The sequence below is a fragment of the Colius striatus genome, chromosome 2 (assembly GCF_028858725.1).
Source record: "Colius striatus isolate bColStr4 chromosome 2, bColStr4.1.hap1, whole genome shotgun sequence".
Lineage (NCBI taxonomy): Eukaryota > Metazoa > Chordata > Aves > Coliiformes > Coliidae > Colius > Colius striatus.
Genome location: NC_084760.1, coordinates 71,785,860 through 71,802,831, shown reverse-complemented (window position 1 = coordinate 71,802,831; position 16,972 = coordinate 71,785,860). Strand labels below are relative to the sequence as shown.

General features: G+C 34.1%; 1 protein-coding gene across 1 annotated transcript in view; it reads right to left on the bottom strand.

The window, feature by feature from the left end:
• FMN2 (formin 2) overlaps nt 1-16,972 on the bottom strand; it is a 162,061-nt gene that overhangs the window by 22,118 nt on the left and 122,971 nt on the right. The window contains exon 16 of the mRNA XM_061989984.1: nt 12,851-12,902. Coding sequence (XP_061845968.1) covers nt 12,851-12,902 — 52 coding nt within the window. The remainder of the gene's footprint in view (nt 1-12,850; nt 12,903-16,972) is intronic.

The following is a 16,972-nucleotide window of genomic DNA, read 5'->3' as shown; positions in this document are numbered from 1 at the left end:
TTTGCTGTTGATCCTTCATCAGATTTTTAAACAAAACATCTACAAATACCATTGACACTGTTCCTCACTATATGTGCAGACACATTGACATTTTGAATCACACAAGGGACTAGAATTCAGAAAGCTTTTGTTCCTATACCCAAATTAGTTTCTGCATCATACAACCTTGGGAAACTCATCTGACCTCTCTGGATTTTGTTTCACCTAGCTGCAAAACTAAACATTTATTATGAAACAGACATCGCAAAGCTTGTTTAGTGTCCATTCTCAAGTGAAAAGGTTGTTACTTTTCCAAAATTCTTAGTGAGTGTCTTAAAAGAAAAGAATGTGCATTAGAGAAGAGACAGCAGTCATGGAAGAGGGAAGGAAGGGCATGCAAGTTATTTTCAGGGATTAAAAGATGTAAAAGAGATCACTGGCTTTGCTTCAAACAGTCTGACTTTTCAAGTATAATTATAAATAATGCAGTGATGTTCACACCACTCTTATCCACCCTGTGTCTTATGGCAAAAGCTAGAATCCTTTAAACAGATTTCAGACTGGGTTTCATTTCCCTCACGCTGGCACTAAGGAGAATTAAGTAACATTAACTCTCAAAACAATAGAAGAGTTGCTCGTCCCTGACAAGTGAGGAAGGAAATAGATCAAGAAAGACAGTACCTTTTCTCATTTTCTCATCTTCTAATTCCTTGGTTCAAATGTTTGTGTAATTCAGAAAAATCACTGCAGACTGAATGACTGAATTTATTGCTTACTCAAATGTGGAAATTTAATGAATGAATCACTGGACTTTTCTGTGTACTCCCTTGTGTACAACTATGAGACTATGCAAATGATTTTTCTATTTGTAGTGAAGGAAGGAATGGATGATCTAACAGCCAAACCAAATTAAATCATATGAGAAAGAAAATAAGCCATTCACTTTGCAAAATTTGACAGCATTTGTAGCTAATAGATCTGATCCATTAGAAATATTTTAAAAGCAGCTATGGAATAGTCATTTTTTTTCCATTCCATTCTGAAGCCATTTAGCAAGCAGCTGCAGACAATGATTCAGATTCAAGTCTGCTGTGTGCAATGGATTGGCCGGTTTATAAGTATGTATAATATCTGTTTGTACACATTCATGTATGTGAATATATGTAGTAAGTCAAGGAAAAGGACAGTAGAGAGAGTAGCTGGCAACTACAAAACTATTTATTTTGCTATTAAAAAACAAAACCAACCAACCAACCAATGAACAGCAGTAGTTTCTTCTCAGCATCATTTGATCAGGTTTCCGTGGCCAAACAAGTAACAAAGACACATATACATTTGATTTCCCCAAACTAAATCACTTGTAAGAGTAAAGATGTTCAATGTTATTTAAAAGCAGGAAAAAAAATATGTTGTCCAAGAGAGATTCTGTGCTTTTTAAAAGATTACATATTTTAGTTGAAATCTGAACCTGGATCTTCCTGGCTACTTGGGTTTGGCTTTATAAATTGTTTGGCATCATGCATGTACATTTGAGATTGATAACAGGTAGTCTTAGTGATGGTACTGTCTCAGTTTTGTGAAGTGGTTGTATTTCAGAACCAATTCCAAGCCAGACAGGAGCTGTCGAGGTACATTTTAGTTTGATTAATGTCACAAGTGAAATCTAGTATAGCCTACCAAAAGAAAGAAGGTAAAAAGCCTCTTACCACTTTAAATCTGACATCAGTTATGTTTAAAGCCAAAGTGAGTAGGCAGGCACATAAGCCTGTTCAGACTGTTGATCCTGAATTAATGAGTACATAGGGAAGATGAATACAATATATGGATAACAATATAGTTCCTGGAAATGCTAATAGTGAATTATCATGTTAATTCTTGTTTATTTCATAAGGAAAATATTTACAAAGCCTTTTCCTCTTTGTGTTTTCAACATGTGAAAAAATTAGTGAGAGAGAGTCTTAAGAGTACCAAGTAGTTCAATGAAGTCACACTAAATTATATAATATTAAAGAGAACCAGCATCCTGGTTATTAAGATAGCACAAGGCTGTGAGGAAACTTATTATGCATAGCCTCCTAAGAAGCATCCCATTTTCTACTGACATATTTTGTTGAGGGTCCTCACTGCACTATAACTTTACATCACTTCTTTTTTTTTAATTATCATTGCCTCTCCTCAATGCTGTCTCTTGTCCTACATAATTAGAATTGAGAAAAACTAGAAAATCCCCATACACTCATTCGAAATATCTGGTACTTAAATGACAGTAAAAAAATTTCTTGGGGTGCTTCCGCCTGCTCCCCTTTTTTTCTTGTATTAGAAAGAAATTTGAGATCATATGTCATCTTAAGTCGGTCAGTTGCCAGAATCATTAATCTCTTCTTTCATTTGCCAATTTATATTGTGTAACTATGAATTTTGCAATATTGTTCCTTAGAAAACAAAGGTCTCAAGAGATTTTTCCTTTCCTCTAAAAAAAATCTCTGCCAAACATTTGCAATGTTTTGAATCCCAAGTCATCTTGCTCATCTCTAGTCCCTTAACTCCTATAAATTCATATTACACAGAAAAATCTTTTATTGCTTCAACTAGATGAAAATTAACAGCTTCAACAACAACAACAAAATATCTCTACCTTTGAGGTACTGTTTTTTCCCCTAGCAAAAGTCCAACAAAAGGTATCCAATATGAAGAACAGGAAATCATGTTTTGACAGGTCTATTTGTCTTGTTCACGAGAATTTTGATCTCCTTATATTGGGAGTGCTATGCAGCTTTAATATTCATCAATAATGATCAATATTATCAATTGTACAGACTAATTAGTAACACAAATGCACAGCATACATTTTTTTATGCTGTACACTGAAGGATGAAGATTTAGTAACAGAAGCACAGCATGTACTCTAACACAGATTGTTAAATTCAATAGCTGTTATGAATATAACCTTGCAGTTAAAACAAATATTTTAGAAAAAGTAACATTTTTAGAGGATTGATGAACTTATGGAGTTAGCAATGAATAAAATCTTCACATATCCAATTGCCATTTCAAACTCAGTTCAAACTGTTATTCAAATATATTGAATATTTACATTATTCAATATGTGGATCTTTGTTTCTGTCTTTCATGAACAAAGTCCCTCATAACAGAGCTAGCAAAGCAACAAAATAATACAGCCATAACTAATTTAAATTATAGTTTTGTTGGAAGGTGAATTTGAGCACTGAGACTTTCACAAGTTGTTTATTTTAGAAGTTAATTTTAGCAGATCCAGATTATATTGGTTAGGCATAATTATGAAATTATGAAATTACCCAGTTTTCACTTCTTGTTTCTTCTGGAAACATTAGGTTATCAAGTATTCGTCAATATTTTCCGTCTCTTTTTTTTTTTTTTTCTTATTTTTTTCATTCTCATTCTTCTCTAAAACACTAGGCTACAACCTAGTCCCTTTATACATTTGATCTGTTTTTTTTTTTTTTTTAATTTCTCCAATGTAAGCAAATGTTCTGCTGACATAACAATGCTGTCTTTTATCCTAAGTGCATAGAATTAGATTCTATAGATCATAAGCAGGATGGAGCTATTTGGGCAGACAGAAGTTTTCTGATGACAAAAAAATACAGTGTTTAAAAAGCCATTCTGCACAAACTGAATCAAGTGCCAGTCATTTGAAAATTAAACTCAGGAAACATTAGGTTGGAGGTTGGAGGAAACATTAGGTTGTAGGTAGCAACAGGACAAAGCGTTATGGGATGAACCAGAACACAACAAGTTCCACTTAAATGTAAGAAAAAGCTATTTCACTGTGAGGGTGACAGAGGACTGGCACAGGCTGCCCAGGGAGGGTGTGGAGTCTCCTTCCTTAGAGGTCTTCAGGACCCACCTGGACAGGTTCCTATGCAACCTCATCTAGGTGAACTTGCTTCTGCAGGGGAGTTGGACTAGATGATCTCTAAAGGTCCCTTCCAACCTCTACCATTCTATGATTCTGTGATTCTGTTTTTGCTACCTTCACTGTATCATGCCCAAAATACTCATCAGCCATAGCTCACCCAGTAACTGGGGTTTATGTGAACCCAAATTTTGTTACATATATTTAAAGACTATGTCACTGTTCAAAAATATTACTCAGATTACAATATTGAGATGACATATTAGGAACAAAGTTAACCTTGGGTCTTTTTTTGTCTCTGACAATTGTATTCTAACAAGCTACTTAGAGAAAAAAAGCAAACATATTTTAACATGACTCCACCAATGCATTTTTAATTTGCATAGTCTTTCTTCTGTAATTTTAAAATGACAATTTCAAACAGGCTCAAACTTTCTCTTAAAAAGAAAGATTTGCAGTTCCCTAGATGCCTTGCTGTTAGCTTCAATACACCATAACCTGAACACATGGTATGAATATGGAGGTTCTCTTTCTCAGAGTTTAATGCTCTTAATTTTATGTTAGTATTGACATCATGTCCATGAATGAAAGCTAAGCTGTTATGTAGACACATGGATAGTTCGGTGTTAAACTAGGCATATACAATATGAGCATTCGTAAACCAACGTCACGTAACTGTGTGCACTGGAAAGTCAGGTCCACCAATACATCGAACACACCAACACAACTATTTTTCTCTATTAAAAAGATCAACATATGAGCTTCAAACATATTATACAAGTCTTAGAGCAGTTGAACTTGAAGAAATAACAAGGTGCTAGCGGACATAGAATACAGTGGTGAGGCTAGCACAACCTGCTAGCCTCAGTGCTGAAAAAAAAAGTCAAATGCCTAATGTTAAATGCCAACTTGTCCCCAGATGTTTCTATCAACATTCTTCATCTTCACTGTCTAGTGCCATGGAGGTCTACAGAGCAATTATTATTACTTAAAGATACAATCATTACATATGAAGATAACCATTGTGTACTAAGTCTTGTGTTAAAAGTTTTACTCTTTTTTTTCTTCAATTTAGTGATGTCAACATGAGCCTTGTAATCTGTCTGCTCCTATGGTACAGCTCACTTTTGTAACTGAAATTCATGCAGGGTTCAAGTCAGAGTTATCTAACAAAATAAGGAGTAATTTGACAGAAATCACACAGATGCTTTACCTGATTTCCTGTCAATATAATATCAACCCATGATCTAAGAATATAATCCATCATAGATTAAATTTTACATATGCGTACTTACAGAAAAACACTAAAATTAACAAGTGAAATAAATCTACAGGTCTGATTGGGACTATTATCATGTGCTCTTTATCTTGGTGCTTAAATCAAATCTAGGTTTCAGTTTCTACTCTTTCAAAATTATAGAATAACAATTCTTTGTGATACTTGAGTATTATAGAATCTCCTAGTATTTCAAATGCTTTGTGATGTAGTTTCATCTTAACTCTATGTGGTTGTTCTGAAGAGCATTCTTATTTAATTTAGTGTACAAGAGCTCACTCCTTAACATGAATGAACATGGGATTCACTAATATTATCAAAAGCCGGAACAGCTCTGAACGGAAGAAATACGGCCATTAGAGAAGACAGAAACGTTCATGGGGTCTTTCATATTCTTTGAGTCAATTGCAACAAAATGCCATGAAGGTAAATTGAAAGACTTCAAAATTTGGGATGATGAAGTTTCAGATTGAAAAGGTCTCTACATATTCTTTACAAATATTAGGCATTTATGATGACCTCCTGACCTATTACAACACATTCTCTTTATAGTAGTGACAGTATGTTTGTTTAGATGAGTAGAGAAAAATAGATAGCATTTTCTATAAGAATCATGTTTAAGTGAAAATATGGCAGCCATTAGAATTAATGGAAAGATTATGATAAGTAAATATATCACTATGGATATGTGAATCATTGATATTCACATATCCAAGAGAAGCTAAATAGAACATACTTCCATGGCCCAAGAATACACTTTCATGTCTGGAAAAACTGTTTCCATCCCTTCCAAGGCTTAAACAAAGGCTTCAGGTTGTTTTAATCTGAGGTGAAAAATTACCCTAGTTATTTCCTTTCGGATGAGGAAGGAACTTTTACCTTCTCAACAGACTGATAAAGGTAGAAAACCATCTCTCAGGCAGCAGTTGAGAAAAGAACTGGGTGCAAGTAACCTCACCGGAAGCATTCATTTAAGACAACAGTGCAGAAGGGATCTGGCTTACAAAATCTGTTTCTGAATACAGCTTATTAAGGAAGACAAGAAACAAGGCAATGAGGCTGAGGAACAAACTAAGGAAGAGTAAAGAGGAAACACTTTTTTTTCCTAGTCACTTGTTCTCCATATACGAGAAGCACAGTGGGGTTTCAGTAGTAGGCTGAGCAATCCATATACTGTATAGGGACTGATGGGTGTTGGCAGTCTTCCATCGATGGAAATTATTATGGAAGGAATGACCTATATTGTACAAGTTATTGCTGGATAGTTCCTAGATGAGTAAATGCAATTGTGGCCTAATTAAACCACATCCCTGATATTCTGCTATTCTATTTGCATATACATGACAAAAGCAATATAATGTAATAATCCCTAAGGTAAATCCTAATACAGCAAGGAAGAATGCAACAATTGTAGTGGCAAATTGACATAAGAGTAAAAGCAGAAGTATTATCCACAATTTAAGTCACAGTCATTGCAAACACTATACTGTGAATATCTTAGGATATAGGATCTTAGGATATACTGTGAATATCTAAACATCTCTGGTAAAAAGCTGATTCACAATGGAGAGTCACTGGGGATAATCACATTTACACATAGACACAAGTGTTTTACTTCAGCTGTAACATCCCAAAAGGAATATCTTGAATTTGTGAGGACTAGTCAGTGAAATCACTTGCTAGGCATAAACAGAAGATCAAAACAATGTGTCACACTTAGAGATTTTCATTTCTGTATTTTTTTATTAATTTTATTAATTAAACAATTATTTTCTTACTTTTTTTTTTTAATCTTTTATACTATAGCATTAGTTTTGGGTATGATTTTATCCATATTGTTATCAGGGTGTTACTTAGCTGTATTGTTGTCAATGCTACTTAGCTGTGTAACTGTATTTGCACCTCAAAATAGTATCTTTTATCTGTTAATGTAAAATCTAAGAATAAGATCTCTACATAAACTGTAAATTGTGTAATGATGAGTTCATACTGCAGAATATTAGATCTCTGAATTGTCCCCAGCCTGTTAAAATTATATTATATCTTGTTCATACTAGCACTAAGTGTCATTAAATTAAAACTAATTGAAAACCAATAAAATAAAATTGTTTTTTTTAAATAAGCATCCCAACATATTTAAAGGAAAGGATAGCAGTCTTACAGAAAAGAATTAATGGTGCAAATGGTTTAAGACTTGCAGTCATTTTGCAAATATTTTCAGAAAAGGACAAAGTCTCTATCTTTCAGGGAAAGATCAATTACCCTTATTTCAGAAGAGGCTGGCTAAGTTTCCATTACTGCATATTTACAGCCCCTGATATTTTGTCAGAGACAGGATATTAAACCAAAATGATCCAATCTGTTTAGCAGTCTGTAAGCTTCTTCTATACACATTTCCTTTGCTCACCAAGTATTTACTTTTTTGATCCAACTAATGTATACCTACAGTCTGAAATGTATTACCATGAGCAATTCAAGTCTGCATGCTAGGAGCCACACAGTGAGAAAAGAGATCTAATAGTAAAGGAACCAGCAAAGGATGAATGGCCAAAGAGTAGTGAAAGATGGGAGTCCAACAGCATATCTTTGCCTTTCAGTTAAAAGTGTTGTGCTAGGTTTCTTAAAAGCTACATACCTCTCTCCATTATGGACTTTTCAGCACTTTATTTCAATCATTAACTCAATTTTCACTTTAACTTTACAGTTGAGTTTTGGAAACAATCCAAATCATTGTGTAGAGTGCAGCAAGGCAGGAGGAACATTTACTGTTTTAAAGGATTACCAGACTTAGGTGCTACATTTCTAGGTGTTGCTTTTCAGCAGTGTCATTGTACCATACCGTCTTCTATTTCTCTAAGTGTCATCAACTTGTCAGCTCATAAGCAGGTGTAAAGCTTTTTTCCTTTCCAAGTCTCATGTTTAATGAAGCCAATGGAAGTCTGCAAGGAGTGTTGTGTCAGGAGTACATTTTTTGCAGGGAATTTAAAGGTAAATATTTATCTTCAAAATTCATGTCATTTGTTGCTACAGCAAAGAAAGCAGCAACACACTGCTAAATGGATTATTAAAACTCCCGAAAACAGAAGAGGTGCCCGGGAGGCTGCACTCAAGAAGCACTTAAAAGACTAAAAATCACTGGAATGTGCAAGTAATGGGAGCAAATTATAAAATAAAACTAATAAAAATATCCTGACACAGGAAGACGAGTATTCCATACACAACCACACACATCCTAAATTCTCCAGTTGATACTTGTGTGAGAAGACAGAAAGTCATCTTTTCAACTTTTTATAAAACAAATACATACTCACAATGTATTGAGATTTACTCAAGCACAGATTAAATGATCAGATTTGTTAAAACACAAAGCCATGATAGAGAGCAGCATTTCTTTCTCCTCATTAGGTGTCACCACAGGTAAAATGGTTGAACGGTTTCAACCCAAATCAAAGCACTATTATACTGGACTGTTGTCTTAATGACCTATGTTATTATTTCAAGCCGGGTTATATATATATATATATATGTATATGTATATTTATATAATATCTGAAATATTAGAAATAACAGAATCTGTAGTTGTCTTGAAAGACTCTCAGCATACATTGCCTCTTATGTGAGTGCAGTATGAATACACATAAATAGCAATTTTCAGTGCTATTGCACTGAATTTAGAATACGATGCTTCATTGTTTGACGAGAGATAGCAGGAAGAATTGAAGATATCTGACTGTGTCTCAGGTCTCAAACAAATGTCTCCAGTTCAATTTGTGAATGATTCCCTATGTTTTATTCCAAGAAGAGACAAATCATTGCAGATAGAGGGGAAGAAAAAGATAATCTGAACTATTTCAGTCTAAGAGAGATGAGTATTACAGTCTAATCTTATTTTCTTCTTAAAAAAAGAACCTGGAAGCCTTCCAAGATCAGAAGTCAATGCTGGGTAATAAAAAGAAAGTAATAAAGCTAAATTCTATTCTTCCATAGCTATTTAACCAAATAGAGGTAGCGAGGCAGAGATTTAGGACCTTCAGCTTCACTGAATACTGTTTCTGGTAGTTCTAGTCATGTTCTTTAGCTTCTTCAGGAATGAAGAGGATTCTGATTATGATCCAGCAAGATTATATCACCACTGTTGTTCCTGCCTTTTATCCTAGCACAGTAAACAAAACATAAGCTATCCTATTACTTCTAACAATAACTTTGATAATTTTACTTCTTGCTTGCTGTGGATAATGTGATCAAACTCCATATCATTCTAAGGTTGGGCAAACCTGTAAACAAGTGTTTCTAATTTTTTCTCCCTGCTTAAAGAAAACTACATCTTGAGAGATAAGAGATATTTAAAGCTACCTAAATGGAAATACAGAAAAATGAGAGGATATTTGTTGCTTGCTGGAAAGTATGCTATATCTCTCAGTTTTCAAAGATGTTGAATTTTAATTACAATTTTTCAAAAGTATTTTACACAGCTGTGTGAACATACAGCTAAGCATCTGTGGAGATAGAGGACATAATCTAAAAAATTTTTCAAGTGCCAAATTGTGGACTCCTAAAACAGACAAGCATCTCTTTTTGTCTTCCTCCACCTCTCCTGTTTTACTTCTTTCCTCTAACCCCAAAACAGTGGGTTTTACTTCAACTCCACAAGCATTTAACATTTTCTCAAGTATTTAGCAATGAGGATCTAATTGGAAAGTGCCAGGTTCTTTTTTATTACACTTTATCAATATTGTTAAGGCAATGATGCAATTGTTTGGGGTTTGGTGAAGACATTCCATGTCACTTCAGTGTTAATACCAGGCTGGAGCCTTCCTTGTCTGCCTGTGTAAGCTAGATAAACACAGACCTGTGTGCTTTCTTCTCATCTCAGGATACTTACTCAGAGAGATCTTGGAACATATGCCTATTGTGAACTAAACATTTCACTTTTCATTTTATCCATGTGCCAGAAATCCATTCCTTGGATAAACACTTTACATACTGACACTCTTAAAGTCACTAAACACGATAAATAAAGAGAGAATACATCATTTCAAAACCGATTAAACATTTTCTCACTTGTGACAAATGAACAGCTATACACTGTATGGAGTCCCTGGAGCAGACATTCCATTTTCTTTGTCTTTATTTTGTGTGGAAGATTAACTTTCCATTTCAGCTCATCTATTGCACAATTGAGCTTTTCTAAAATACACATTGCTGCATTTTCCCCAAATCATTATTCATTTTAGAAATATGTTTGTTGTTACTACTGCAAGAGCTTCTCTTTTAGGCTTTTGTATTTTTATGGAGATATCAGCTTTAATATTTTGTATGCAAAATAATTTTTTAGGGTTTATAATAAAGAACTTTTTTAGTTTTTACTGAAAGCTAAAAAAATGCTATCGTGATGTATATCTTCACTTATATGCAGGCTGAAGCTATCCACTTCAAAAAAGAAAAATCCAAGCATGTTAATTTTGCTCCAATTAATCCATCACTTTTCCTTGCACTACTTGCTTGTATAGTCATCCTATGTCTTGCCATTCTACCTATGATTAGCTAAAGGTAACTAATCTTTTATTTAGTTTTTTAAGCTTGCATCTTATTTTACATCCACTCCTTGCCAAAGAAGATCCCAGACATTTTATTTCTAAGCCAAGTTCAAGACTTTAGTGAAATATATACATAGAATACTAAAACTGTACCATGAAGCTGTCTCTGATATTTTAACAAAAAACACTAATCTGATGAAGAATTTCAGTGGAAAGGTGAAAGTAAGAAAGAGAAGTGTAAACTAGGCAATAGAAAAAATAACTTTACGCTAATGATATCCTAGCATAATTCCTCACGTTTCACAAAACGTTTTGCACGTGATGCTATCCTTTGTAGATGTTCAGAGTAAAGAGGAACAATGAAGCTGAATTTTCTTCAACAAACTACTACGTAAAATGAGCTGCTGCACTCAATATAGATGGAGAATAAAACATTAGAATAAGTCCAAAAAAACAGTCCAAGCTGAATGAAAATCCAGGGAGCAGTTTGCTTTCTTCCCCCATATTATGGATGTTAGATATACCAGTAGGAAGGTTTTTTTATGATTATTCCAATGCAGCATGGGGAAAAAAAAGCCAACAAGGGAGAGTGATTTAGACATCAGAAGACAGGGACAAGTCACAAGATTTCTGGACAGATTGCAGATTATCCTGTCCTTAGATATCTGTCAGCTTTGGACATACAATCTAATCCATTTTCCATGGAAGAAACAATTTCCTTAAAAGAGCAGTCAGAGATCACAAAATTCTCATGTTCTAACAGCAGTTTCTTCTCCCAAAGTTTTAGCGTGAAGGAGATTTTTAAGGATAAGAATTAAATGACTCTACAGTTAAACAAACCTAAGACATGTCAGGACTGCCTTTCCTATACTTGAAAAAGAGATATGAAACTAAGTCAAAAAAATATTCCCATCCATTTTTTCCATTATGATCCCAGCATCACCCATACTACTCAAGAACCTACCATCTTCTTACAAGTGAAAAAGGAACTTCTTGTGGAAATGGAACATATACTCTCCCCTTGGCTTTTTTTTCAGGTACTATCTTTAGTATATGGCCCAAAGAAATACAGAAAAAAGGTGGTGTCATAACAGGAAAGTTGTCAACTGCACTGTTGCATTACAGAAGGTAGCAAGTTTGGACATTGACCCCATAGAATCACTAACAAACCACAGTAAAAACTAGATCATTTTATAGTGGTATATTTCATAGAATCATATAATCATAGAATGGCAGGAGTTGGAACAGACCTTTAGAGATCATCTAGTCCAACCCCACTGCAGAAGCAGGGTCACCTAGATCGGGTCACAGTCCACCTCAGGTCGATTTTACTGGAATCCTATTGACAGACTTCCCAGCTCTGGGAATATATAATGAATATATAGTAGACAAAAGAAGATGCTATTTTTAGTGAACAAAAAAAAAAAATGCAGACTGTCAGTTTCAATAAATGTGAACTACAAATGGTGTGTGTCACATTTTGGTCTTTTGCTGGGACAGATAAAAATGTGTCCCATTTAAACACTGCTTCTGGAGAACTTCTGGAGAACATTGTCAAAAAATCAGAAAAAAATACAAGTTGTGCAATGGAATGAAGTTCAAAATTTCAAAAACTCTCTCAACTGCACACATCTGTAATGAAATTTAATGAGGTATTTTGCTTTTTGCCACAAAAAACCTATTTGAAGATCTATTAGCAATTCTACAAAGGAAATCACGTTTAATTATATGTATCATTAGTATATTAAAATTAAATTTCCATTCTTTATTTTAAAGCAGATATAAGCTCAGGAAGTGGTATCTAATGAATAATAGCTGCCTGGGGAATACTATGTATCTGTTAAGTCATCAGGATGCTAGTGCAGTATGAAGAGTTTTCTCAGTCCAAATGGTAAATGTTAAATTAATTTTTACATAAGGAATCCATATTTTCTGAAAGATAAGAGACGTGCAATAATCCTCTAAAGGTAGGTTGCATGGCTATTTCACCTCTATTTTTTTTCCCTAATTGTCAATTTAAAATTGGCAGTAATTAAATATCAGTTTTTGGAGTAGATTTCTTTCACTATTTAGAAATTCAATAATACTGGCTACCAATATAGCAACTTCTATCAAAATGATTTTTCCCAAGACAGGTTTTACTACGTTGTTCTTTCTTACCTTTTATGTGCTTCTGTCAGTGATTTCTCTTCATTTTCTTGATCTATTTTAGCTGTAAAAGTACAATAAAAAATTAGCTACAAGGTGAAAAATAATGATGTTGTTATTTAACATACAGAAACCATCTGAGGATATTACTCGTGTACATCAATTCTGAAAGAACAAAAACAAAAAAAAGCCAAAAATCCCCACCAAGACATGAATTTTAATATTCCTGTTGGGAAAAAACAAACAAAAAAAAACCCACTCCAAAAAAATCACAGAAAACAAACCAAAAAAACCACAACAATAACCATTTGAAGTAAATTTTGGAAAAAATTATTAAAGAATTGCAGTAATATAAACAACAATCAGGTCATGAAATTACTTCAAAGCAGATCTTAAAGAGTTATGCTAAAAACTTGATGGATATGGGAACTGGTCTACCAAGAGGAAGAAAAGCTGAGTGAAAAGTAGGAAGGATTCAAACTTATAGCTTTTCTAAAAGTAGATAGTTACAAATCAAATCTTCTCACATATACCATTTCCCTGTACACACAGCAGTTAGAGAACTACTAGACCTGTAGTGAGCACACATTTAAAACAGCACTGGTTTGATATGAAAGAAATTGTAATTTAGTGATCACATGAAAGAAATAAAAAATACAAAACTGTCATTGACATCCGTTGGTAAAAAAAAGGATCTATTTTCATGTGTTCTCTCCTATTTTGTACCCATTTCACTTAGGTTACTATTCTGATACACAAATCTACAAGAACAAGCATATTATTTTAGGCATCACCAATGTGCAAAGTGAGAGTATCAACTGCTCTGTGCATGTATGCTCAGGTGAGATGTATATAGTCATTCAGGTAGCACAGTTTAAATTCCATTTAAGATCTGCATGCTTTAGCCAGAAATTTTCTTGTTTGGAATTTGATTCGTCTTTTCAGTCTGCTGGACTACTGGCCTGCTAATTTACAGGGAGAATTTTAGGATTCCAAAGAGTTATGTGTTTTGGGACGTGAAGAGGCTCTGAACTGTCCTGAAAACATATCAATGGTACAGAATTTATACAGAAATCTAAAAAAAGAAGAAACATTTAAGCTATTTTTCATTTCACTTTTCCTACACAGGTCTAGAATAATAATTAATAAAAAATAATTTTCTACAATGTAGATATACGATCTTTGAAAAAGGAAATCCAGATTTAAAGCTTGGCAAAAAATAGAGAAGTAAGGAAATAATTAGGAAGCAAAGATAATCTTTATTTTTCTGTTACAATATTTCAATCAACATTGAAACATTAACACTAAAATAGATATCCGTGGCAAAGATAAACAAATGCAGTTTCCCTATTCTTTCCCCAGTCAGACCAAGGTTCTGAGCTATGTCTTATGCTGCAAATGCTTTTTAGTAGTAGTAATGTAGTTTGCTCAGTAGGGTGAGCAGTGCCTGGATGTATACAGTAGTTCGCATTGTATTTAGTCATTATTACTTGAAAACTTAGGCTCCATCATTGATTTGCTGAAAGTGAAAAAAGTCCCAGCAAACCACAGAAAACTTCAAGGAGAGCTGGGTAACTATTCTCAAGGAAGTTCAAGAGCATGTGAGTGCTGTCTGATTACAGGTTTCAATACAGACTTGAAAGTCAGCCCAGATTCTTCAAAAGGTCTGTGAAGGCTCACAGCCATTTGAGTGAACTTAGGCCCAGTGTTGAGTGAATCTGGGCTGCGTTAGAGTTTTTCCTCAAATCTTTGCCTTGCTTTGGATATAGAACCAGGTGAAATCTGGCAGCTTTGACAGAATTTAATTTTTTTTTTTTTTTCTTCATACTTCAATCCTGACAGTGAAAAACCATATGGGGCAAGACAAGAAACTGAACACAAACTCCCCGAATGATGGAAGAACCAATATTCAATTCTGCAATGACACATTCACTAAGTATCTGCAGACACACCTTTTAAAATAAATAATTCTATTATTGAAAAAATTAAATTTAGACTCCTCTCAGTTAAAAAATGCTTGAAAATGGACACCTGCACATTTCAATCTAGGACAGTCTCTTAGTGTACATACATTATAATCATAGAATATAACACTATAATTTTCAGGGTTGATATAGTATAACACTGACTGAGCTGCCTAGTTTGGATTTTTTTCTTCCTTATTTCAACTATTCTGCACATGCTTACAAACAATTATTTACCAACCAACAGTGCAGCAAACATTTCATAATTTACTTCTTGAAAGAGTACAAGCACAACGTATTATACTAGGCTTATCCGAGCATGTCAGAATGTCCCCATTCTGGAGCAAGTTTTATTATCATTAAAAAGATACTATGGTCCAAAAAGGAGGAAAAAAATGTACTCCAAGTATCCGTACTTTTAATCATTTAATAAAAAATGGTTATTACACACTGAAAAGACTCTTGGAATCCCTGAATTATGCATATGCATATAATAGCATTTTTTAAAATAAAGTAGTATGCACAAGGAAGCTAGTATACCTAGAGAGAGATTTCATCATGCATCAGATCACTTCTTGGCATTAGAGAGTCTGGCAAGGAAAGAATTTTTTCTAAAAGAGAATTCCCTTGTACTCTGTTCCAAATACGTGATGACACTTCTTAATCTTTTGCATGTTATCAGGAGGATATTATTCCAGTATAAATCTGACATGCAATCTATTTGTTTTGTCATTTTTCTAGACATAAATAGTTAAAGAACAATACAAAAACAATTCTGCTTCCTCAAAGACAACAGATGGCATCAGTGAAAGAGACAAAAATACTGTATGGACACTCAGGAATCTGTTCTTGGACTGCTTTTGCATTGTTATACAGTAAACATCTAAAAGCTGTGGACAACAGCTAGTCAGACAGGCATTGACATTCATCAGCAAAGGAAAAAAGCCTCCTGTTACCAAACCCACAAAAGTCTCTTTATCATCTGGATACAAAAGAATAACTATTAGGTATTGAGATATATTAGATATGACAATTCCTATAATTTCTGGAACTGCCCACTAATATGATCACCTGATATGTGCAGTTACTGACATTTTGTTGTTTACTAATCACCTCATTGGTAAACTGTTTTCAATTAATTTTTCCTATTTCAGTCATGACATACCATGTCATACACATTCAGTTGAAGTGTCCCAAAGTGCATTAGACTTTACCATATAATTCAACATAATGCATCTTTACTGTCACTTCTTACTTCAATTGTACTTCAATCACAATTGTATTGAGAGTACCTGAAAGGCATCAGTCTGGCATTCTTCCTCCTTGGCAGCCTAACTGGCTTGGCAGCCAGTTCAGTGCTAATTATCAACTGCAAAGTGTCCACCCAGAACAGTTTTGGGAGAAATGTCTATTTCCTTTTACAAAAAAAAACAAAACAACTCCTCCAATAGATGAAGTAAAAGGGAAAAAAATCCCTACCCATTCTGCTGTGATTCTATGATTCAAAGGAAATACAAAGGATACAGGAAAACTGGGCATTTCCAGGGATATCACAGCAGCTAGGCACATCTGACTGCTCAGTTCTATCACTGACTTTCTGACTCTAGAGAAGCAAGATTGCTTCAGAGACTTACTGATTTTCTTTTAAAAACATTAAAGAGGTCTTGTAGTCACCCTGTAGCCATATATTTGGAACCCATCAGCTGACCATAGCAGTGACTGCTTGAAGCCTTTTCTAACAGATGCAGGAGTCAGTTATCAGCTCGACTCACTTACCTTTCCCAAATGAAAATTTTCTGTATTTTATTGACTTATCTTTTCTTCAACCTTCTGATAAGAATAATTTTCTTGATTCTTGATGCTAACTTAAGTAAATCACCTCCAGATTCACTGTTACAAATCGGTTAAAGATGATATTACAACAGGAAATAATAGTCCCTATATTTCATGTAATGCATCAGTAAGTAGAGGTAAAAAATTTATATCCCAGCCTGCATACACTCAATATCCTGTAGGGTTTAATATGCAGCTTTCATAATCCTTAAGGCATATATATTTTGTAAAATCTACTTAACAAAATATAGTTAAGAAACAACCTTGGGTCATGTCGCAAAATTTTGTCATATCAAAATAAGAACACTTTGGAGCAAAGCTGCCTTAGCTGCTATTT